Source organism: Conger conger, chromosome 3 (genome assembly GCF_963514075.1).
Source record: "Conger conger chromosome 3, fConCon1.1, whole genome shotgun sequence".
In the NCBI taxonomy this organism is placed as follows: domain Eukaryota; kingdom Metazoa; phylum Chordata; class Actinopteri; order Anguilliformes; family Congridae; genus Conger; species Conger conger.
In genome coordinates this window covers 32,454,453-32,480,657 of record NC_083762.1, presented here as the reverse complement: position 1 = coordinate 32,480,657, position 26,205 = coordinate 32,454,453, and the positions used below count along the sequence as shown (strand labels likewise).

The 26,205-nt window shown below is 43.5% G+C and overlaps 1 protein-coding gene across 1 annotated transcript; it reads left to right on the top strand.

Moving 5' to 3' along the window:
* The first annotated feature begins 2,227 nt into the window (after positions 1-2,227).
* Positions 2,228-26,205, top strand: LOC133123452 (rho GTPase-activating protein 20-like). Its single transcript, XM_061233917.1, has 16 exons — positions 2,228-2,644; positions 6,985-7,070; positions 12,786-12,956; positions 13,052-13,201; positions 14,053-14,094; positions 14,253-14,337; positions 15,044-15,121; positions 15,624-15,690; positions 16,125-16,313; positions 17,586-17,803; positions 18,945-19,109; positions 19,710-19,825; positions 20,525-20,714; positions 22,419-22,533; positions 23,878-24,231; positions 24,307-26,205. Exons 1-16 carry the CDS (start codon positions 2,552-2,554, stop codon positions 25,299-25,301), a joined length of 3,114 nt encoding a protein of 1,037 aa, XP_061089901.1. The 5' UTR covers positions 2,228-2,551; the 3' UTR covers positions 25,302-26,205.

The following is a 26,205-nucleotide window of genomic DNA, read 5'->3' as shown; positions in this document are numbered from 1 at the left end:
CACACATGTGTCATGGGGGGAGGGATTTGTGTGTGTGTGTGTGTGTGTGTGTGTATGTGTGTGTGCATCCGTGCGTGTGTGCGTTACTATTGCTACAGAGCCTTAATGCCTCCCTTTTTTATGAATCTATCAAACCTGAGCTAGTCTACCCTGTCTTCCTTTCTCTGTCTGCCTACAGCATGCACAGTGCTAGTGCTTCAGACAGGTCTTCAGAGGCATCTGCGGGAGCAGGTACTGAGAACTCAGCTTCTCTCTGCAGTGGGGTAACCAGAGCCCTGTTTCCCCCACATATCCCACTCACACCGTGGCCACCAGAATTATGAGCTCCCTTAATAAAATGTTAATAAAATGCTGCATATAATAAACAGCATAGATAATGATCTATATTCTATGTTCAAACATACAGGAACACTACATACGTTTATTTCTATACATTTACTCTCACATTTCAATGTTTTTTAATTAGTTGTAAGTGTCCAGGTCTACCTATGGTTACTGAGTGTATATTTATATTCATCACATCTATAAACACAGTTATGTATATATTTATTTTTAACATACAACCCACACACATACACACTACCTCAGAGGTTTTCGGCGGGTCAGTATTTGGCTGATGTGAGCTGAGTCATGCGACCCACCCCAGTTTCTTGTGATGGAGTCATGCATTGCCATGTGCCACGTCCAGAATAAGGGGGAGGGGGGTCAAAGGGCATAGATGATGAGATTTTAAAGGATTGCAGGCGTGGGAGACATTTCTGGGTAAAGCCGCAGATTAAAGCTAATCTGCGCAAATTGTTTTCATGGAGTTATTTTTGGGCGATGCTGACTATCGAAAAAAGGGGGGGGGGCAGGTGAGGGATGGTGGGTTTATACATTCTTTAAAATATTTTGTTGACAGTATCCTCAGATAGAATTTCACCTCTTTATTGTACAGTTGTGCACCGAGACCTATAAACAATCCAAATTTTAACAAGTGAAAATGAATTCCATTTAGTCTCTAAATATGATACACACTCAGTCAGACATTGTAACTAACTAGAACTAACTTATGCCTGCATCTCATTTAATAGCTAAGGGACTAATACCACATACCAGGTAGCTACATCTCCATAACTTGTGAGGTAAATCATTTGTGGGCATATAGCTATGCCCATCAGGACAAACTCCTTAGAACTGTAAGGAAAAATATGAACATTGATGCATTTAATATTTATGAGATGGAAGCTGAATTATTAGTCTGCTAGGAAAAGTAATACGCTGTACATTCGGACAAGACTCTGTACATTCGGCAACAGACTGAATAGATACAGGAAAATAATGCAGATACAGCACAGAGGTTTTTTTTTTTTCAGACATTAGATTTATAGAAATATGGATAGCCTGCTGCATTCGAACAGTCTCGGCCAGGCAAACACACAATAAAGGAAAACACTGTAAGTTCTTCTCTGTTGAAACATATCTTGTGATGACTTTCTAACAGTGTCATTCAATAGAACTTCCTTATCACATTATAGGAGCTATAGCCTGTCATACTATAACTAGTTTACAGACCAATGCTGTACAAAACTCACAGACAGGGACACCTTGAAGAATTTGGGGCCCCATAAAAGATCTGAGATTGGTCCCAACCACCCCAGAAATGTGTTGAAATATTTTTGAGGGCCCCTGGATTGCTCTCACTACCGAAAACAGTATGCTAAGGCACAATAGGATTGATTGATTCCTTCAAGTATGACACTATAACTTCTTATGAAAACAGCCAGCGCCCTCTAGCGCTAACATAATATTTTAAACATAGAGGCGATACGTTGTAGTCTAGCCTACTTAATGACATTAGGCTATTGTCTCTTAAAATCGGCTATATTTGTCTTCCCTTGCTATTCAATTCTAGTGGCCTATTGCTGACTTTACAAAATATGTTCAACAGAGAACATGCACTTGGAAGGAAGATGCGAGCAGCACGGCGTGCTTGTGGTGTTTTCCGTCATATCTTGCTCATTTTCATTGACATTAATCATGTTATGGATTTTTAAAAGATTTGTAAGCTACCATTCCTCTCCATCCAGTATGCATTATGTACTAGTTACTATTCTGATTGGGTTTTCAGAATAACTCTCCAAAACAGCTCTATTTACGCAACCTGGTGACGTCACTAGGGCTCAGCGAAGTACCGCTTTCAAACGGATTTGAGGGCTTGTCGGTTTGTAGTGCGGTCAAAGCCAGGACCTCCTTGCTGCCTCAGAGCGAGGTTGCTGTAAACGCTTTTGGAGAGCTAACCTCATCTGATCTCCCAGGATTCGCCACACTGGAACTAAAAGGCGTTTGAAATAGATTGCTATTTACAGTTTCAGCGATCTGGCTGCACGTAGCCTATGCGCTTTACGCACTCATAATATTCCGTGATCAAGCAATGACTCGGAGATTATATGATTTTCTTTTATATGATGGTGATATCTTGACGCTGGGAAAGTTTGGATGGCTATGGACATGGACTCACGCTGAGGCTTATCTTCCCTTCTGGATATAGAAACCTACAGAATCAGTCTTAATGGAAATAATGTCACCGCAACAGGAGACTATTAGTCGGTCCGCCTCTTTGGCGGAGGAAACCAAGATCTGCGCTGTACCTGAGAACAAAAAGGTAGCGTTTTAAAAAATTGGCTCTTGGATGTACGGCATTGAATGCCACTGACTATCTTACATGAAAGTAGGTCTATAATTGCATCTGTGTTTGTTTGGCACTTAGCCACGTGAGATTTCAAGAAAATACTGAATGAAACATTATTATACAGTGAAATTCAGTGTCCAATCAACTCTTACGGAGTTCCGTTATGGTTCCGTTAGAGTTGAATTAACACTGGACATTTCAGTGTGTAGGACAAAGTTTGATAAAAAAAAGAAAGAAAAAAAGAACGCTAAACACGAGGCTACATATGTATCAATAGTCTTGTAGCTAGCTTTATTGTGTAGTATATTCTTTAGCCTTCCCTCTGCACGTATCGTACATAGAAAGTATGTAACAGCAGGAGGCTACGCCTTTATTGTGTCCGACTTTTAAAGGTAAGCTATACTTAACCCGTCAGCAGTTGTTGAGCGTGGAGTTGTTGTTTGCTGAACACATCATATACACCGCCTATTAGGCTACTTCTGCAGACTCATTTTTAGTGATTAATTAAAAATGTATGTTTACTTTAGACTGGAAAAATCTCACTTGAACTTGTCATACACTGGAGCCATTTATGTCAGTTGCCGTTTTGGTATTCGTTTTCAATATACCGCTTGTGTTCAAGGAAATGGATTACATGGTTTTTACACCTACTGGCTCCAGACGCACCGCTTCAATGTTTTTCGCCTGGTGGAGCGTGGTTAATGGAAATTTCCAGTGTTTTGTTTTGAAGAATAATCAGCAGTAGGCTATATTCAGACATGGCAATGCGTCATTATTATTATTATTATTATTATTATTATTATTATGAGTAGTAGTAGTAGTAGTAGTAGTAGTTTTCCATCACAAAACAACAAAGGAGTTGGTTGTACGTTTGCAATATTTTTGTTAAAGTGACTGAAAACATTCATGAGTCACAGCTACTGTACATCGACCGATAGTTTATGAATATACCATTTAAATTAGCCTATGTGTTGGTAGCATTACTAAATCGCACTTTTATATACAATACCTATGTGTATTTTCACGGATAATCACACGGGTCTTTGATTAGGATGTTTTAAATAATTGAACAATTGCTGTTGCATCCAGTAAATTTCAGTGCATAAGCGCGCATTCACCTTAATTTAAGCGTGGAAAATGCATTATTCCTTATTAGTTGAATACAAGCAAACAAATCCATTAGTGAACCGATGAAGGCTGTCTCTTGTTGTCTGAGGGGTAGATTTGTCCTTCTGCAGCTATCTGCGAGAGTTCTGTCACAAATATGATCGACTAAATGTAAAATAAATTCATCCAGAATCCCACCATATTCTACTTGTCAACAAATACACACTTAAATTCGAACTGAATGCTCATAAACTTCCATATAGCTAATTTATGTAAATATGTTGGTGTGCTTGCTCAATGTCCTTTTGGCTTAAAGAAACAAGTTCTAATTTTGGACGCCTATTCTATTCATGAATGTGGTGAACTACGTCTGCTGACTGCTGCGCCGTTCTGCGTTGGGGCTTAGCTGGCGAGCAGCGCTCTGCAAAGTCTGTGGTTAAAAAAAAGTTTTAAAAGTGTTATTGGAATCCCATTCGTTTGAGGTGTAATCTATAATGTAGGCGGACTGGTGACACCCAGGATCTTAATGTGTGTACTGCATGTAGTATATCAGTCTGGCAATGACTTTTGTATAGAAAAGTAGTTGGTTCAATGGAGTGATAGTTGTGGCCGTGGGCATGATCACCTCGGTGTACTGAAGTGTATGCTTTGCCAGAAAGATAGGGCATTACTTCCAGAAAGCAGAGCTGCTTTTTAACCCATTTCTGATGACTACCATCATTGCTGGATTAACTCCTTGGTGGCTTTTTGCTCATAACTCTAATAAACATAATGCTGAAAGTGCAGGTGCATTAGGAGAATGTTGTCTGCTACATGAGTATATATTAGCTTTGGGGAAATTCAGGTTTCAAACTGTTCATTCTTTTTCAGCTGATCTCAGATAGTTCTGGTTCATCCAACTGATAAATTAATGAGCAGATCGATCCCATTTGTGTAAAATTCCGATAATACAATTACCTTATTTTGCATCAGAACATTTCAACTTGCTTTTTAGAATACCTTTACATACACACATTGTCACAAATGTGTTCATAATTTCAACAAGAGAACCTGCCAACAGCATCCCCCCCACCAAAAAAAACATACACATGTAAATTAAGGGATGGGGGTGGGGGTGCTCTTGGCATGTTCTCCTGTTGAAATTCTGAATGATGTCTCTTCCACCATTGGGTAATACATGATAACATTTTGCCCCAGGCAGATGCGGGGAGTGGGAATTATATAGCTATTTACACTGGGGGACGGCTTAGATGACCTGTTTTACCAGAGAGGCCTATCAGGAATTTGGCCAGAATGCCAGGGAACCCCCCTTCATCCTGAGGAAAATTCCATGGGACCGCAGTGAGTTATGATCTCATTTAGAAATGGCAACGCAAGGCAGGACAAAGCACTAAAGAGACAAAGTAAATAAAAATGTTTTTTTGTCTGTTTCTTATTTCTTCGTATTTCCCAAAAATACCACCCAAAGAAAATGAGGGGAGTATTGGTGAACGTCTTTCCAAACTGTTCCTCTGGTCTGTTTTGGAGGGGGAGAGCGGATAATGGTTAAAAAAGGGAAAAAAAAGCACTGAATGAAAAAGTCTCTGGTCTCCCAGCTATGAATATGTGTACTTTCATCTCTTATAGTTTTGACTGATGTGCCAAGAAATCACAATTTAAGACCCAAGAAACCAAGTGACCTGAGTTAACTGTGTAATCAATTGCTTTAACTGATCAACTGCTGTGCTACTATAAAAGCCAGCATACATGCTTTTGGTAGCATTTAAACATCCATCCATGTTCACATTCCCTCTTGACTCTCCCTATATTAAGTCAACTTATTGTTTTTATAAATGTCTCAGTTAGGAACTCGATTGTACAATTAGTTACTTGACTGTGCTGTTGGAGTGCCTATGGGGACCCCTGAAGGATAACGATTAAAATACAAATCTCTGCAGGTCCCACGGTGGAAACAAATTGGTGGCCCTATTCATAGTGCCTCACAATGATAAGGAAAACAAATATAAAATGCTGTCATAAGGGTGCAATAGATAGCTTGTTCCTTCTCTTCTTGATTCTTTCTTCTTATGAAAAAGGTTTGCCGAACATCAAGCCACTAACTTAATCAGGGCTAAGTGAGGATGGAGCCTGTTCACATGTTCCCTTTCTGAAGGGAGATTCAGAGGGCGCCATTCTGCCTTACAGACGTATACCATTGGATAAGTCGATTAAAATATATTCAAAGAGCACTGCACGTCATTCCATGGCAATTCATCCATGTTGCATAATCTTATGAAACCATGCTCATTGGCTGCTTTGAATGGTAGGCCTTCCCCTCACACTTGTCAAAGTACATTCAATTAAGGGGGCGTGGGTGGGTGCTCGAAGCCACTTTTGAACTTCTGAATCTTGAGATGATGATCCTTCATTATTTCATTTTGGCTGATGATACTGTGACACTCTCTCAGACTATCAGCCCCCTGCCCCTCCCTCCCACTCTCACTCTGACTAAAAATACCAGCTGTATATAAATATCAATGTTCTATGATTTCACAATATAATATATCACTGGCCTTGGTCATCAAGTGTAGTAGTTCTGAAAGACAGTAATGCTGCTAGCTGACTGAGATTAGAAAAGGGAATCTAATTCTTTTTTCATTTTCATTGAAAATCAGAGACATGTTGTGAAAGTGACAAAATTATACTGTTCGTGGGGCTTTAACATTTCTGAAGTGAGATATATACTCAGTGACCACTTTTTTAGGCAGACCTGTACAGCAGCTTGTTAATGCAAATATCTAATCAACCAATCATGTGTTAGTAACTCAATGCATAAAAGCAAACAGGCATGGTCAAGAGCAGTGGTCCTCACTCCTGGTCCTAGAGAACTGCATGGTTGTGCTGGTTTGTATTTTCACCTTAATATCTGCCACCAATTCAGACCCAAGAAACCAGGTGAGGTGAGTTATTTGTGTAATTAACTGCTTTAATTGATCAATTAAGTTCTGAGTAACAACAAAAAACCAGCACACCGTGTGGCTCTCCAGGACCAAGAGTGAGACCCAATGGTCAAGAGGTTCAGTTGTTATTCAGGCCAAACAGAATGGGGAAGAAATGTGATTTTAACTGATATGTGCATACACATAGCACATGCAACATGTAATGTCTTAGGACAACATTGAGGTACTGTAACCTTCTCCCTCTCCCTTTCTCTCTCTGCTACTTAGAAGATGAAGACTTTGAACCAGCGAAGACAGTCTGCTCCCTCTTTGGTCATCAGCAAAGCATTTACCAGATCCAGAAATCTCTCCAGGTAAGGGCTAATGAGATATGAGATGCCAACATGTTATTTAACACCCCAGTGTTCCAAAGGTGAGTGGTTCCAGTACAGACTGCATGCACAGTATAGTCCACCAGCTTCTACAAGTAGGACATGACACTAACCTTCCACAAGAAAATGAACCGGAATTCCTCACTGTTGGAGCACTGTGGTGTTTAAAATTATTCAATTGTTGTTGCAAAGTTGAAGAGTGTAGGTTGAATAATACTTTGATTACCAGACACTGTTCCACAGGGTGAGTTCAGATTTGAATGTATTACCCATTTATATAGCTGGGATTTTTCTGAAGCAATTGAGGTTAAGAACCCTGACCAGTGGTGACGCATATTGTTATATTAATGCTATATACTGTATATATAACCTATATTATTACACTGTGAGTAACAAGTTAATTTGTAGCTAAGCAAGTGCTTATAACTGTTCTGCAGTTTCACTTCGTTGCATAACTTGTAGGTACATGTGTAGTTACATAAAGGGATAGTGTTGATTTAAGGGTAGGGTTGCAGGAAAGTTAAGGGCTTGACTTCATGTTGAGAAGGGATAGTTGAGGTTGAATTTAAGGCCAGAATAAAAGAAAGAGTAAAGCCAATTCAGATACTCTGCAATTAAACAGACAGACAGACCAATAAACACACACATGCACACACCCTCTCTGGCGCTTTCGGGATCATGGGTGACCAAAGTTGGCCCTGGCTGGTATCTGGCATGGGATCAGGCGAAAGAACCCTTCTCTTTCATTCTGTTTTTTCTTTGAACAACTAGGCCAAAGTAAATCAGGCCTGAAGAGCTGTGGCCTCCTTACAGAGGAGAGAAATTTGGAATCAACGTCAACACATTTACATAACCTTGCGAAACTGTGCCCACTAACCCGCACTCAAACCCCTTCCCATGAGGGAGCCTTCTTAACCTCAGCTTCATTCAGCTTTGGTCCGACAAATTGTCTCGTAAATTCAAGGGTCATTGTTGTTATGGTATGGTTGGGAATTGTGTGTGTATATGTGTGTGGGGCTGGGTGCACACGTGTTCATGGGTCATTGCTGTGGTGATTCACTGACGGTCACTGCTCCAGCTTGACTTGTGTGTCTCTCCTAACAGATGTTCTCATCAGTGTTATTAACAACATATGAGCCCAGTCTACAGGGAGGGAGGGAGAGGAATGCACAGCTGGCTTTAAGTTACTTATCTCTTCTGTCTCCTCCCATATCCTGTATCTCTCAGCTGTGTGTTATTTAGTGTGTAGGGTTGCATACATGCTCATGTGAAAGCCTATTTATACAGTGTGCATGTGTGAGAGACTGTTAAAACTCCTTTGTTCTAGCCAATCAGTACATCATTAAGCCTGCTAAAATATAAGTTCACACAATCTGAGCATTAGGCTTTTTACAGACAAACAGCCTCAATTCTCTGGAGCAAAAGCAGCACAGCACAGCATGCAAACATGGGTATGGGCATACTCCCCAAACCACCTGAAAACCAAAATTAGGTCTGTGGGCCCATTCTCCTGAATTTTATTCCGCCTCATTACCCACACTGCCAGCTTGACCTGGCCAAAACAAAAAAATAATTAAGCAGCATTTGTGTCTGTACATAAAACTGTACCCTTGGCCAGAAACAAATAGGACCTCCCACACGATTCACTTAATTGGCCCAAAAAACGTCCAGTAATCTGTGGCAATCTGTAGAAGTGCCGGCAACCATCTCCATTTTAGAGAAGGGTCACCCCATACTCTTCCCTGGATCTAAATGTGCTACATTCACATTGGAGGTAATAACCTCCACTAAAGATCTCCAGACCTCTTTGGTAAGGATTGAGAGAGAGATAAAGAAGGAACAGAGAGAGAGAGAGTGTTGGGGTTGGGTGGGGGTGTGTGCAGGAATCATGGTGGAGTGGTAAGCAATACCACAGTAAAGATTGAAGCAAGACTTTCTGGGAGTTGTCCATGTGGACAGGGGCATTCTGAGCATTCATTATGGGTGCATGACAGGATTTTAACATGCAGCATGTGGCATGTGGTAAATTTAGCATGCATTGCAGGAGCTTGCTGGGAGATCGGCTTACTGAACGGGCATGGGAAGAGGACTGGAGTTCACCCCCTCCTTTGACTCTTGTCATTTTGTGAACAGAGGTGCCATTTACACATGTCCAAGGTCTTCTCGGTGGTTCCCGTGCTTCTAACAATGGGTGTAGTGTGTATGCATGGTGTGCTTAATTTATCATCATTGCCCCATTACAATGAGGCAATTAGCGAATCATCAGTCAGTGTCTGCAGCATCAGCGACTCACCATTACTCATTGAGTGGTCATTCAGCAGAAGAAGCTGTGCTATGAATATGGGATCCACTCTTCTTCTTTTCCTTCATCCTTTCTCTGTGAGAGAAGAATCACACTTCCCTTTCTGCATTCCTGAGCTTTATCCCCCCAGATAAGGACAAATGTTGACAAATGTTTTCCCTGATGAAAGTTAAGGCATCTCTCATAATGTCAGCCTGGAACACACAAGATGCTTCCACAAGAAAATACTTCTGGGGCATTGACATGGTTTCAAAACATTGCAAAGACACCATTTCTACACTAGCCCTGGAAAGTGTAGTGAATAATGAAGTGGGTAATCACCAGAAGCTGGCAATTCAAAGAGCAAGATAGCTTTGGTAGTGTCTCATAGCTATCCCCTGTTTAAATGGACAATGTGGAAAAAGCTCTGCAGGCTAATGGCATTTCCAAGCCCTCATTTGTGCAGTTGACCTTTCCAGTGAAGAAGCATGTAATGGTTACACATTGTCCACACAGCAACATGTTACAGTGTACAAAATATAAATAATTCAGCGTGACCCTCTAGGCCAGAGGTGGCTCAAGCCAGGTCCCGAAGGGTTGCTAGTCTTTGTTGTTACTCAGTACTTTAATTGGACGATTAGAGCAGTTGGTTTCACAGTTACATCACCTCGTGTGGTTTCTTGGGTCTAAAGTGATTGTATTTAAGGTGAAAACAAAAACCAGCAGACCCTGCAGCTCCCAGGGCCAGGGTGGTTCCCTTCTGCTCTTGGCTGTTTAGCTGAATTTCAGCAGTTATCCTCCAAGCAATTTTACTTTATGTTTCGGCATGTTTGACATGTGACTAATTACCTGCATGTTCCCCAAGTGTGGCTTGTGGCCAAATGGCCCTTTACTGGTTTGAGGCTGGCCAGCTCCCTTTATCCCATGTTGTAACTAGGGCCACCATTTGGTCTCCCCTTGTTTTCTCACTTTGTACGTCAGTCCTCCACCAGTTGGAGTGTAGCCTCTTTGTCAAGCCCCTTGTCAAACTATTATCCCATTTGCACAACCTTAGTAGTCTTTGCTGATAAAATAATTGGCAATATTTAAACACAGATGACAATTGACAGTTTGATTACTTATGACCGTGGACATGCTGTAGTATTTTTAAATGTTGTGCAGGGGCGTGATAGATTTTGTTAGAATCCTGGTCCTGGAGAGCGACAGTCTGCTGGTTTTTGTTTTCTCCTGAAGATCAGTGGGTTCAGACCCAAGACACCAGTTGACCTGAGTTAACCATGTAATCGACTGCTGTAACTGATCAATTGCTGTGCATCTCAAGCTCTAAGTAACAATGACCACCAGTAAACCCTGCAGCTCACCATGTCCATGCGTGAGGACCACTGGCTCAAAAACATGCTTTTCATATCTTTTAAAGATAAATCCATGTTCACCTTCCTTCCTGACTTTCCCCATATTAGATCAACTAATTGTTTTTATGAATATCTCAGTTAAAAACTGAATTGTGCTATTGGTCACTTGACTGTGCCGTTGGAGTGCCTATGGGGACCCCTGGAGAATAACTATTGAAATACAAGTATAAATCCCAGCAGGTATCACTGCATGATTTGCCTGCCATGTTTGTGTCACGCTAATGACACCAGCTTAAAAAAAAGCTTCAAGAAACACTAGTTTCACACACTAGCAAAACACTCATTTTGTGATTTTGCTTTTAATTACGTACAGAACAGGTTCCCTGGTTAGCTAGGTATCTTGTCTGCACATGTAAGCTGGTCAAGATGGTATATCGGGTTATCTAGTTCATTGGCATGATGTAGCTGATGAAACTGACCAAAAATGTAGCTAAACAAAAGCTGTTGGTTTGTCATGACTATAAACTCTTTAGCAAAATACAATAGAAAATAAAAGATTAGAGTAGGGGAGATTATACTCTGGATAAATATACAAGAAACCTGTTGCATGGATATGTTCAAGGAAATTAAAATTGTGACCTGTAAGTCACTTTTGTGGAAGGTGTAATCTACAATTATACCACTGCATTGCAATTGTTTAGGAATATATTATTGCTAATGATGTACTTTATTGAACCATTAGGTAATTTACATTGAATTTACCTGCAATTAAAGGATGCTCAGATTAAATTAATCAGAACAAGAATTGTGCAAGTTTAAGTTAACATAAACATTGCACTGGCATTCTTCTCATAAATGACAATTAATTGATGCAATCAGATGATTGTGGCAAATTAGTGTAATGATGCTTTGTACCCATTGCTTGAAATAAAGGCTCTATCAACCTCTTAGTGGTTGAGCATGGAAACAGAAGGGAAGTTACAACCCAGTTATCCCCTGGTCCTGAACATGGTATAATGGCATTATCGCCTGGTCCTTATGGAATAATGGCATTTCTTAGAATGACTCTCTTCATCTAAAGAAGCACTATAGGTTTAATCACCTGTCCACAAACTGCAGGACTTAACTGTTTCACAACATCTTTGTAATGCTCTTACAATGTGGTGAGGCAGTAATGCTTTTTCCCATATTATCTGGATCACATTATGTGTGTCTGGTTGTGTCTGGTATCCATCACCGGCATGGCTGAAGGTACGTAGGAGACTCCCTTCCTCTGTGAGAAAGATTGGGCAATTGTGTTTTTTGGATTTTGTGATTGTTTTCAACTTTCTCTAGTTTTGTTTCTTGCTTTGGCAACACTGTAGCACCTTGCAAACTCTGGCCATTAAATCATATTTGAATTTGAGTCTAGTTGGACAATGCTATTGTGACAGTGCTCTGTTTGACCCTTGCTGGCACCAGTACGAAGTCCCGTTTTACTCTGCTGGCAGTTGTAATGAACTCCAGGCAGAGTTGGGTCATTAAGTGTCTTAAATGCCTGTTACAGCACACCTGAGTCATAACTGCCCTTATGGTCTCAGGAAGTGAGTAATCTTATTAAAACAGGCTACACCTGAGCCTTGACCTATAGTAGGGTTCAGGGACAGGACTTGTGGTGTGTGTGTGCATTACTTTACAGGCATTTCACACAATCTCTTATCCAGAGTGATTTACACAGCTTGCATTTTTGTATGCAGTCTGTTTATATAGCTGGTAATTTAAGTGGAGGAATTTGGGTTAAGTATCTTTGGGTATACGGGCAGTCATAACATCTGGAAAACAAAACCTGCAACGAGAGTTTACAAGCTCTGATGATTTTGCACTCACCCTGTTCACTCATGCAAATCCATCAAGCACAGTGAGCCTACACTTAATGTTTTTATTTCCACTTAAACTTTAACCTCTTAGTTCTTTTTAAATACAGATTCTGCCTCATAGTGACCCTGATTCTTGGGGTGCTTCTGTACCCCAGATGCCATAAGGGACACTGTTTTAAGGTGTTTTGTGGGGTTGCGTGTGTTTCAGGGATCACTGCCTGTCGCCCATCAGTCCTGAGACGTGTCCTCTGGTCCTGTCCTTTCTGAATCCGGCTCGGACATTCCTCACCCACGGCCACGCCCAGCTGAAGACTGGTCTGCAAACGCAGGAGCGCTACCTCTTTCTATTCAGCGACCTTCTCCTCATCACCAAAGCCAAGTGAGTCTTCTGCCCAGGAAAGCATGTACACATGGACTTCTGTTTGTGTGTGTGTGTGTATGTACATGTAACTAACATTCCCGTGCGGTCTCCAGGAACTCAACACACTTCAAGCTGAAGGCTCAGGTGCGATTGTGTGACATGTGGATGGGTGGCTGCATGGAGGAGGTGTGTGAAGGCAGCACCAGCCCTGAGAGAAGCTTTGTCATGGGCTGGCCCACCTTCAACTGTGTCGCCACCTTCAGGTACAACGCATGTCTCAGTGCACTCTCAAAACACCCGCACAAACAGTGACTAAAGGCATCTGAACAAAACTTAATGTACACTACAACCAAAGACATCTCACTCAACACAACTTCACATACACTATGACCAAATGCATCTGACTCAACAGAACTTCACATACACTATGAACTAAGGCATTAGACTCAACACATGACAAAAGGCATCTCATGCAACAGAACTTCACATACACTAAGACCAAAGGCATCTCATGCAACAGAACTTCACATACACTACGACCAAAGGCACTCAACTACACTACAATGCGAGTTCAGTTGTGAGCTCTGCAGTCCTCCTTCCTTGTCTGATCATTTTAATTTTATTTTAAATGTGTTATCAGGGAAAAGAGCCACACAGCTTAGCCTTCAATGGCTCTGCAGGACTCCGATTTGTGTTTGAGTAAACACAGTGATATGCATATCAAAACACAGTTGTTTCTACATTTACAGTCAGCAATAATTCATTTTAACCTTGTTGTTTTTGTACTATATTGTTCCTCCTTGATATTATCACAGACAAAAAGTTTGATATCGTAGGCCGGAATTCTCACAGCGACATCCTGAGGAGCAGTCTTTTCATTCCTGATTTGAAGGAGCTGTGATGTAATTCCCTTCAGAGCCGAGCAGTAAAAAAAACCTCTGCCTCTATGCACAGATGTAGGGGGGTTGGAGTGTGGTTGAGGTGCTGGTATAAGCCAGGTCTATAACTCATTTTAAAAGCAGGTATTTGGAGGACTTATGTAAGAGTGCTAATGGAGAAAACGGATGACGATGATGTGTGACTTTGTATTCCACATTTTTGTGTTTTCCCCCAGTTCAGTGGACCAGAAAGAGAAATGGTTCTCCTTCATCAAAAGGTAATCCCTTCTGACGGTAACAAACCCTCCTCCACCTCAAAAACATCTGTCTCATTTCCTGACACTGTGGATTCTGTGAATTTACTGGCTGTGTTTCAGTTTTGTTTTGTTTTGTGAGCTTCCTGACTCATTCTCTCCTTTCTTTGCTCCATTTTCAGTCAAATAAAAGAAGAGAAAGAAAAAGATGACCCCAAAAGCATTCCTCTTAAAATATTTGCAAAAGACATTGGAAACTGTGCTTATGTAGGTATCATGTGTGTGTTCTCATATAGATACGTGTGTACATGTGATTGTGTGTGCATGCTTATTACACTATATTACATTAATTTAGAAGCAACTAAATCCTGAGCAACTTATTTTAACAATAGTTCCAGGCCTCTGAGTGGTTATGTAAGTAATTATGCATAGTGTATGTATGTTTGTGTTTGTGTGTGTGATTATCCCAGGGCGTTTAGGAGGTCTGGATATCCTTGCAGCCCAATCTGTCCTCCAGCACAAATTACCTTTGGGGCTCAGCCTCACCAAAACAGCATATGGGTGTTTCCCCACTGAATATTCAGCCATCCCCTATAATCTGCCGCCCTGTCAATCAGCAGCCCCCAGAAACTCTGCACAGATGGAGGCATGGGGGAGGGGAGATAGGGTTGGTCATATCTAATCCCCATGACCCCCGACACACACACGTAACCACACACATACACCACACTACACACAAACACAAACACACACCTGTTACTACCTGCCCTCCTCCTTCTACACCTGTAAAGGTGAGTTTGGATATTTTGACCAATTAGATTCATGGAAAGCCACTGCAGGTGACAAACACCCAGACAGACATAAGCCCAGGAGGTGTTTTGAAAAGCGGCAGCATTGGACTGAGAGAGTTTGCTGTTTAAAAAGCCGTTTTGGGTTCCAGTCTCCTCATGTGTTTGCCCTGTTTCCTTCCCAGGCCAAGACACTGACTGTCAACCACACAGAATGTGCCACAGAGGTCATTGCCATGGCGCTGCAGCAGTTTGGAATTTCAGTGCGTGTCTACTCTCAACCCCCTTTCCCTCCAGTCTTCCCCACCCTATTAATCCTCAGTGTATGCCTTATCATGGCTGACAGGGCCCCCTCCTCCACATGTCTGTTTACTGCTTGTATGTGTGTGAGTGTGTGTATGTGTATACTGCATATGTGTCAGGGGCAGTTCTAGAAAGCATTGACAGGGTGGGTATTTTGAAATATCAGTTGGGCTTTTAATAAGAATTCATACATTTTACATTTGAAAGCATCAGTTTAATGAAATGCGGTACATCTGCTTTTGTTGCGGGACACCAGGAAAATGGAATGTCCCACACAAATCAGGGCATTTGGTCACCCAAACAACTCCAATGACCACCCCTGGTGGTGTTTGTGAACGGACACTCTGTAGCCTAGTGGCATGGAAAATCTTCTACATCTCTCTTATGTGTAAGGTTGTGTGAAAGATGACTTTCTCTCTGTCTTTTATGCATACCCTTCCTGTGTCTCTCTTCCATATACAGGGCTGTGTGAAAGATTACCAGCTGTGGGTGAGCTCAAAGAAGGATGAGCCTCCCTATCCCCTGATTGGTGAGTGCAATATAATGAAGTCCTCCATGTTCAAATTCAACAACTTACCTGCTCAGCACATTGTCCTGAGCAGCTTACCTCCTTAAAGGTCACAGGCTGACAGTTTTCCAGGCTGGTAATGACCAATAGCCATAACCATAATATGTGTTGTAACAGCACAGGTCGTCCTGTTCTGTTGTGTCCCAATTCTGTCTCCCTAGCATTGAGGTGAAACATTCAAGGAAACATTGATGCAACTTATGAATATTCATGAATGATTCTGACTGAAGTACAGTGCCAATGTGGATTTTCTGTAGCACATTACCAACTACTGGAATCTCCTGTCAGCCTTAAAGAGGATAAAATAAATGGAAGAGGTGACCATCTGATTTATCGAACCTATTGTAACATTTTAAGACACTATTTTGACCTCTGAAATCCTGGTTTCCCCACAGGGCATGAGTTTCCCTTCAGCATCAAGATGAGTCACATCCAGGACCATGCATTGCAGAACGGGGGAGGGAAGGAGGCAGTTACTCCTCCAGACCTGCAGGGGATGCTGCTGCTGGAGCAGGTGCCTTTGGACAGACAGTGCCAGTTCATCCTCAAGCCCAGCCGAGTGGCTGTGGAACAGCCTGTATTTGGTAAGCGCCTCTCGTTCTCATACTCTCATGCACATATGTTCACCAACAAGGACTGCTCCACTTAGTCACCTCAAAAGGAAGACAGAGAGAGAGAAGGAGTGAAGGAGGCAGTTTTTCTACTGAGAGATGGAGAACAGGAGTGATGAAGGAGACTTTTAGTGCAAGAGAGGATCAAGGTGATGGTATTGGAGCACAAGAAGGAGTGACATGGTTTTTAAGTGGGAGAGCAAAGGAAGCAAAGGAAGCAGGATGAGATTTTTAGAGGGAGAGAGGGAAGGAGTAAGGGAAGATGAGAGTTGTTTGGGGGAACGAAGGAAGGGAGAGAGGCGAGGTAGAGAGAGAAAGGAATAGTTGAGTCGGAGCTTGTTTTCCATTTTCCAGAACCACAGCGCTCCACTGATGTAACCACATGCCTCGCCTTAAATTCCTTAGGGCTCAAGTCACACAGTCATTTAAGTCTATTTTTGTATATAAATACATGTCATTTCCTACTTTTTCCTGCAGTCTAAGTTATTTTTTAAGGAATCGTGGTGCAGGTAAGTGTGGAGAAATCACAGACAGTACCGTGTGTGAAGGCAGTGGCTGGTCAATAAACCACCACTTGTCTTTCACATCACCCAGGCCCTCACCATGGATATCTCTGTGAGCCATGATACAACGCATAGCTTTTATAAACTTAATGATGAACAGACTTGCAAAAAAGCCTAGTTAAAAAAGCAAACTAAGCTGAACAACATTGTTTTATAGTTACAGTGGAGAACACACTTGCATGTGAAGTTTTATTAAATGATTTTACAAATGTTTTTGGTGTTAATAGCTCTTGGCAGGGTTGTATTTTTATACTGCTCATTATGTGGTCCTCTGTTTTCCATCTTTCTTCAACTTCAAATACAGTATGCGTTATTTCCAGGGAAGTGATCTTGTGTTGCTAAACAATTAAAATACATATTTAATGATCTTTTTATTTTGTGTAAAAATACAGACAATAGCTTTCCTCAGCTACTAGCGTGCACAAGAATCCTCTCTATACAGCCCAAATGCTTGTTCACCAGCATCTGTCAGAAAGAAATGAAAAAGAGAACAAAAATCAATTAAAGCCCTTCTATCTTACTTTGCTATTCTAATGTATATTTTTGTTCCTGTTCCATGTAAGTGTTCTTTGTATTTCTTAATATGCTTTGACGATATGTGTGTGTGCTTGTGAATGTGCGATTGAGAGAGAAGGAGAGTGTGTGCTCGTGAATGAAAGCCCTCTTTCTCTCCTCTCCCCAGATGGAGGCCAGAAGCCGTTCAGGAGGAAGCGCTCCATCATGGCCTGGGCTTTCTGGCGTGGCTCCAGCTCCCAGCTGGACGTGCTTCCCACCTCACCAACCTCGCCCACATCGCCCACATCGCCCATCTTGCCCACCTCGCCCATCTTGCCTGGCCAGTTGTTTGGCCTGCCACTGAGCGCTGTGTGCGAGGGTGATGCCCTGCCCAAATCCATCATGGTGAGCCTCCAGTCAAGGGCTAGCTTATGGTGTAAATATATTGTATGGCCCCTCACATAATATAAGTGACAAATATTCAATGAAAGCAACAACAATAGCAAAAATAATTATAATTAAACCTGCAAGCAGGGTTAAGGGGGCCAAGCAGTCCAGCAGGGCAGGGTCGCCATGGCAACTCGGATCATGTTAAAAGTGTGGCTGAAAGCACTGATAGCAAGTTTTATGTCAATTGACCAAAGATCGGGTGCAACTGAGATATGAGCTCATGTCCTGTTTAGGTCATTTGCCTTTGATTTGGCTGTAATGGATGAAAATCAAAAATGCATCTGATAACTTTCGTGAAGCTTGGTCCGAAGATCATCTGTGCCAAATCTCATCTTTGGGATCTCCCAACGCATCACCTGACACGAGAATCACTTTTGTCAAGGGAAACACATCACCTCCGAGGCAAAAAAAGTTGTTTCTGCTTATTGCAGCACCCCCCAGTGGTGAAATGACACCAAATGTTTTCCACATCCTCAGGGGGGATTCATGAGTCCATATACCAAGTTTGGGATCAACACATCAAAGCGTTGCTGGTATATGCCATCACTTTCAACGATTTTGATTGGCTGTACTGAACAAGTGATTTTTAAAATCAAAAATCCATCTGATAACTTTTGTGAGGCTTGGTCCAAAGATCAATTGTGCCAAATTTGATGAAGACTGGACAAAATGTGTGGCCTTTTTAAACTTTCTCAGGAAATCCAATAAGGCAGAAAATCCAATACAGTGGAAATTGACGTCAATGGGTGCGTTGAACTTGGCTTGATCCAAGGAACCCAACGGTATCTCATTTTTGGGCATACAGCTCAAAATTTACATGCATAAACGTATCTCCAAATTTGACCTGATGGTGGCGCAAGAGCTCTCAAGGTGAAGAAATGAATCTTGGTGAAAAGACTGGTACTGTCCCCAATCAGTGTGCCAAATTTCAAAACTTTTTACCATAAGGTTCTAGGGGCTGCCATAGACGCCCCAGCCAGAAGAAAAAGATGATGAATAAGAAAAAATAAGAAAAATGTATAAATACACTGTAATTAAAACAAAAAATAATTATAGTAATAATAATAATAATAATAAAAATAATATCTCTCCGTAGGACATGCTGGCATTGCTGTACCAGGAGGGCCCATTCACCAGGGGGATATTCCGTCGCTCGGCGAGTGCCAAAGCATGCAGGGAGCTGAGAGACCGACTTAACTCCGGAGCCAAGGATGTCACACTCACCTGCGAGTCTACCTTTGTCACCGCTGCTGTCTTCAAGGTATGTCCACAGCCCCCTCAGACCATTGTACCCACCCTGAGTGTCTTCATGTTTTACCACACTTAAGTGCAGTGGGATGCAGTTTCTAATAGTATTTGTCAATGACATGGCATTATGACATCATATGTATTTGCCTTTGACTTTTTTTTACTCAGAGCTCTAAGTTCAGTTCAGTGACACAGCATAACTGTGGGTGTAGTTGAACATGACAAAACTGCCATGAGCTAACTGGCTAACTACCCCCTTAACTGTCCCCCACCCTCTCCTCACTCACCCGCCTATTGTGTAACCATAGGTTTTCAGACCAGAAGACATTATGTGACAGCTGACGCATTTTATCCACAATGACTTACAGTTGATTAGACTAAGAACGGGACAGTCCCCCTTGGAGCAATGTGGGGTTAAGGACTGTAGGTTTCTGTAGGTTAGTCAAACAATTATATGAGAAAGTAATGGTGAAACACTTTAAAATAGCATGTACCTACTCCCTGTTCACTTCTGTTTCTGTCAGGTCCTGTCTGACAGGAGGGAACAATGCACTTAATTCCATAGAGAGTGACAAGTGAAAATCCCCAGAATCTATGGTCTTTTCCCAAACAGGACTTCCTGCGGCACATCCCAGGCAGCCTGCTGTCCCAGGATCTGTATGCGCAGTGGGTGGAGGTGATGGAGCAGGCAGGGCAGGGAGAGGAGGATCGTGTGCAGGCTGTCCAGAGGTAACACCACCATGGCCAAACCAGACCAATCAAATACATGTGGCTGCTGTCACCAGGAGGTTATCACTTGGCCTTGAAGGATACACTCAATAGACTACACTACAAAACAAAAAATAAGTCAGTCTCAACAAAAGTGTTTTAGTCGTGTCTTTAGAGTACTTATATTACTTTTTTGCTAAATAGGACAAAAAATATCTCCAATGAGGTGAGAGAGTTCAACTCATTTCAAGATTTTCCAGTAGGGCAAGAACATTTCACTAGTCAAGCAAACAGGCTAATATTTTTACTTGAGAAATGACAATACTAAAGCATTTAAGACACTTTTTTTTAGAGTGTATGCTTCTCAGCCCCAACCCAAGAGAAAGGATTGAGTAGCATTTTTCCTGTGAGAAAGACAGAGAGATGAAAAGGAAGGACTAAGAAATAATGGATGGAAACACTGAAAATATACTCTATCCTGGCCTTCCTGCCAGGAAAATAAGAAAAACAACACATAGCAGTTGAGTGTCTTTGCCTGAAAGAAAGAAAAAAGGTTGGTATGGGTCATTGGACCTGTGAAACCCAGACAGATGTCACTGCAAAATGAGTGCGGCCTCATGATATGTGCTGAAGGAAAGTAAAGATACATATGGTTGTCTGCATGGTTGTCCTCATCTCACACCCTCTCCCCCCTCCTCCCTCCCCCTAACCCTCCAACAGGCTCGTGCAGCAGCTGCCACAGGAGAACCAGCTTCTTTTGGGACACTTGCTTGCCGTCCTCCACTGCATCCATCGGCACGCCCACCAGAACCAAATGAACAGCTTCAACCTGTCAGTCTGCATTGCCCCCAGCATGCTTTGGGCTCCTGGCCCCTGCAGCCCCACCACGGAGAGTGAGGGCACCAAGAAGGTGAGGGGAGGGGCCTTTGAGTTCAAAAACTTTTCATCATAACAGACTTCTAGATTGGATGTCCCAGAGGTTTGCTGGGTCCTGTAGTTGCTTGGCAATCCTCAGCCCCAGCAATGTCACCAGCTGATTGGGAGTCTACAGTCACAAGACAGAGCTGGCCTTAAACTGCTTGGGGAAGGATTGATTTAAAATAGTTAGGATTCCTCGTGGTACTGTTAAACCCTAAATTCCAACTGAAACCAGCCTAACCTGGTCAAGCTAGTTTTCAACACTTTTAGGTGGTCAACCAGTTCAACCAGTCAACCAGTTTACCGGCCAAACCAGCTTTTACCAGCCTCAGATCAGCTATGACAAGAAACACTGCTTAACCCATCTTAAACCAGTTTAGAATCCCAAATTCCCTTAGCAGGAATTTGAGCAGGGAGGGTAGACGCCCACAGATGATTTACTTCCAGTGAGAGATCAGCTCTGATCAGCACTAGCGCTCTCCTGTAACACTGAATGATGTCACATACTGGATTGCAGGTGAAGGCACACACTTCAGCCAGAGTAATTGCTGTGTGGCACTGTGGTAACTCCAGACACAACTCTCCAACTGCAGAGAAAAAAAAAGGGAGAAAATTGTTACTGAAAAATGTCAGCGTGTGGTCCTGTCTTTCTTCTTGTGGTTAAGAACTTAGATTATAGCAGGACCACAGTTAAATCTGCGTTCAGAATTTAAAGTTTATTTGCCTTATCATCCTGACCAACATTGCATGTTTTTTTTAAGATAACTTGTTTGGCACACACGCTTAAATAATTGTGTACTTGGAACTACAAGCTGTAGCTCCCCAGAAAGAATTTGAGAAATTGCCATTTGAGATTTCAAAGTGCAGTTCTGTTCTCAGAAGCTGAAGCTGTGAGAATGTTTCTCTCCCAGTTTGTTTGTTTTTATGTGTGTAAATTCCTTCCAGCAGCTGCACACAGGGATTTTTTTTAACGTTCCATATAACACGATCCACAGAAGAGCCAAGGGTCTGCTTCTCACAATTTACTCGATTTCCTGGAACGGGCACTCCAAATGCATGAATAATAGTAAATTAAATATCTTATGGAAGTTTTATCTTTAGAAGGTGAACAAATTCAGATTTTGTTCTGTTCCCACAGATGTTATTTAGCTTTTTTGAGGGCTTGTGCTTTAATACGTGTCTAATTTACTGATTGTAGCATCTTCATCATTACCATGGGTTTGAGACGGCGTTTAAGCTGGTGTATATGGTGACACATTGGAAAATAAAATCAGTTCGGTGGGTGGGGTTTTATGGTTGGAAATTGCAGTGTATTTTTAAATGATGGAATTTTGTTGATCTTTACTAATTATCCACGATGAAGGCTTGAGAAATTGGGGATTGACAGGACTGGGGCTGGTCTATTTGTTGGCTCACTAACTGGATAAGGGTGGCTCCGTTTTAATTTCCTATACTCCACCTCCATGGCCACTGTAATTATTCTGTTTAAAAATTAGACACATTAATGGGTAGCTATGTGAGTATGCTTGTGTGTGTGGGTCTTATGTGCCTTAAGGAAGACAAAGGAAGTTTAGGTGCACAGCCCCCCTTTAGTTTTAATGTTGTCCCAGGGATAACTAGCAGCCCTTGGTTTGAGGACCTCAGGTTGCTGTAGGTGGAACCGGGGGTAATGTGTGGAACTGAACTGTCTCTGCAGGTGTCTGAGGTGGTGAGGTTCATGATCGAACACTGCTGCGAGGTGCTGGGAGAGGACATCACCTCTCTGTTTGGAGGGTTCCCTGAGAGAGCCAGCAGCAGTGAGCATGGATCAGGTAACTCACTCACTCTCTTATGCACTCTTCTTCTCTTCTTCTCAGCCTTTACATTTTACATTTTCATTTACATTTTAGTCATTTGGCAGACGCTTTTAATCCAAAGCGACTTACAAGTGCATAGGTTCTACCATAAGTCAAAGCATCACATCCAGAACTAGCAAAATACACATGAAATGCTGTTCTAAACATAGTTGTCATCATAAGTGCATTTTTTATTTTTATTTTTTGGGGGGGGGTTAGACAAGGATAGGGATATCAGAAATGAGGGGCAGGGGAAATCAGGAGGGAGGACTAAGGTAGAGTTTGAAAAGGTGGGTTTTGAGTCTGCGTCGAAATAGGGGGAGGGATTCTGCTGTTCTGACAGTGGTAGGCAAGTCATTCCACCACTGAGGAACCAGAACAGAAAACAGGCGTGAACGTGCAGCTTGACCGCCAGGTGCCCGTAGAGAGGGAACCATAAGGCGACCAGAGCTGGCAGACCGGAGTGGTGTAGCTGGGGAGTAGGGAGTGATCAGGGATTGTATGTAAGGTGGGGCAGTCCCCTTAGCAGCCTGAAATGCCAACACTAGGGCCTTGAAACGGATGCGTGCGGCAATAGGAAGCCAGTGGAGGCCAATGAGAAGCAGGGTGACATGAGCCGACCTGGGCTGACTGGTGATCAGGCGGGTTGCAGCATTCTGGACCAGCTGGAGGGGCTTGATGGCACACTATTCTCTTACAAACTCTACTTCTCCTCTGCTATGCACTTCTCTCCTACACACAATTCTCTCTTCCCTTACACACTGTCCACTGGTTTTTAAATTGATTGATCGTTTTCGTTGATTCAAAATTGTTTTAAAGGAATAGTCCACCTTTTATTTTTGTGATGATGAAAGGAATGTGTCTACCTTCCACGCGCATTAGCTGTGGCGAGCTACATTAAGCATTAATCAAGTAAACCGGGTTTAAGTGAGGGGTTACATTTTGTTCACAGCCCTTCTAAACATTAATCTCCTACTATCAAATGATAACACACCTCCAGCTGTTATGAAGAACTGGCACCAGGCAATTTTAGTGTGTGTGTGTGTGTGTGTGTGTGTGTGTGTGTGTATGTGTGTGTATGTGTGTGTGTGTGTGTGTGTGAATGAATTCTTCTTTCAGTGGTGAACCCATTCCAGCACAATGTGCCATGTTACCTCTGACACACAGGACACTGATTCTCTTTCTCTTGTGCTCTTCCTCTCTCTTCCTCTATATCTTTTCCTCCCTCTCTCATGCTCTTCCCCCTTCTCCTCCCACCCCACCCTGTCTCTCCTCCACTCCCTCCCTCTCTCTCTCTGTCCCTCCTCCCTGTGCACACAGACGCGTCATCCTTCCAGCTGAACGACTCGTCGTACGGCAGCCTGGAGAACGAGCTGAACGGCGACGGCGGGTCTCCCCCGCGGCTCCGCAGGGGCAAGCAGGAGAGCCGGAGCCGCGACTCGGTCCTCACGCTGAGCGACGACTGCGACCCCGAGCCCAGCCCTGACCCCGCCCGCCCGGAGCGCCCCCCGCTGGCCACGCCCAGGAAGCTAACCCCCCCGCCCCCGCAGCCCCGCCCCCACGCCCTCGCCGACGCCCCACCCCCGCGCTGGCAGCGCCGACGCTCCGAGCCCGCCCTTAGCTGCCCGCTGTCGAGCCACGCCCCCAGCTACACGTCACACCAGGCCGTGAGCCGCAAGTCCAGCTGCGACTCTGTGACATCGTCCTCCCGGGGGGAGAGGGAGCTGGGCGGAGGAGGGGCGGGAGGAGGAGAGGGAGGGGGCAGCGACCCACACCCCCTGCCGCTGTGTGGGAAACACAAGCAGCCACGACCCGCTCTCCGTTTGGACACAAGCCTGTCCAGCCTCTCCTCTCCTGCCACCTCCCCCTCCGGCTCCTCCATGAGCTCATTGGACAGCACTTTCTCCCAGAGCTCTGCTGACCACGCCCCCAGGAGCCAAGGCCACCCCCTCTGCTCCCCTCCCGAGGCTCAAGACTGGAGCCAACCCAGGGCCCCCCACGGCTTGCACCCCAAAAGCTGGCTGGGAAGGGACCCGCCCCAGTTTCCGCGGCAACAGGACAGAGAAGTGGGATGGCAGGACGAGGAGGACGAGGAACGGGGAGGGCAGAGGGAGCCGTTTGGTTTATTGGGAGACCTTCTGAGGAGGAGATCCTGCAGTCCGCCCTCCTACCAGCAGGTGGCGCTGAAGTCTCAGCGCTACAGGTCGCCGTGTTACCGCGCGCGCGACCGCGGCCTGATGGCTCGTGAGGGGAGGCTCCCGCCGTGTGCAGTGTTCTACGGGCAGGCCACCTCCTGCCTGAGTCTGCAGAGGGAGCAGCCACGCCCGCCGGCCCCGCCCTCCCCCCCCACACGGCCAGCGGAGGGGCCCCGTCGGCGCGCTTCCGAACCCGACGTGCTCCATTTGGCCAGACCCTCGACAAACCGTCTCAAAACACGGAGGGCTTCTTTAATGGCGACGGCGTTGGCCGGGCAGGAGCCGCAGAACAGCGGGCTAAAGGTGTCCGACGTGGAGCCGCACCGCAACCCCGAGCCGCGGTTCTGCCTGTCTCCCTCCGCCACCAGGGCCCTGAGGGACTACTTCTCCGCAGACGCAGGAGCTGACATGGGGGACACCCTGGGGCGGAGCCGGGAAGTGGCTGCTGCCCTGGTCCAGGGCAAGAGGGAGTGGCAGGTGCACCACTGCAGCGACCGCAGGCTCAATGATTTCGAACAAATGCTTTTCGGGGAGGAGTCTTATGTGTGAGCACTTCTTTCCGCAGTGACTTTTTTTGGTATATCGTTCAGGGTTTGCCTGTCTGGACCCTCTAACACACACACAGGTACCTGTTAATCGCAGCCAGGTTTGTTCACCCAGTTCACATACACACGCACACACACATTGTGTTGTGCTCTTATTTTACCACTTCCGGTTCATTAATAAGAGTGTAAAGACCAAAAATAAATGTCTTGTAAATATCACTCGTAACTTCCCGTATTGCCTCTGGGCAGCCTTTATAACTACATTAACCTTTAGGTCTGATCCGCAGAATAAACCTGAGGGTAATGTCAGACATATAAGTAAGGCTGTATCTACTATGTATCTTTCATTCAGAAAGTGTGTTTGTATGCAAGCAGTGTATATCTGTATACAGTATTTGTGTTGTCTGTGCGCATGAATACAATATGTATGGGAGTGTGTGTGTGTGTGTGTGCATCATGCAGGAGAAAAGGCATTTTCAGCACTTCTGTTTCTCCTTCACAGAAAACACAAAGCAGGCAATGTGTTACACATCACTTAGCATTTTTCTTTGTGCATGTAGTATGTGTGTAGGTCAAATCTAGGCAATTGTGTACATATTATATGTTATTGTTATTTTTTATCCCAAAGTATTTTCTAACATTTAAAAGTCGTTATAAAAGAATGCTGCCAATAATGCATACATTGATTTGCAGATATGCTATATAATACATTTCAATTTCTGTTAATTTGTGATGAATATGTATAGTTGCGTATTTATGTTTATATTATGTTAGTAGTAGCCTATTATAAGGAGCCTAATTTGGATTTCTGTACAATCAAACCCTGCTGCTACTGCCTATAAAGATATAACTGCTACATGAAAATTGACTATAATAATTCCAATAAATCATCAGCTGTTATAAAATGA

Coding starts and splice junctions, on each gene's coding strand:
- LOC133123452 (XM_061233917.1), top strand. CDS start 2,552: ATGGAAATAATGTCACCGCAACAGGAGACTATTAGTCGGTCCGCCTCT. Junction 2,645..6,984: donor CTGTACCTGAGAACAAAAAG/GTAGCGTTTTAA, acceptor TCTGCTACTTAG/AAGATGAAGACTTTGAACCA. Junction 14,338..15,043: donor ACATTGGAAACTGTGCTTAT/GTAGGTATCATG, acceptor TTTCCTTCCCAG/GCCAAGACACTGACTGTCAA.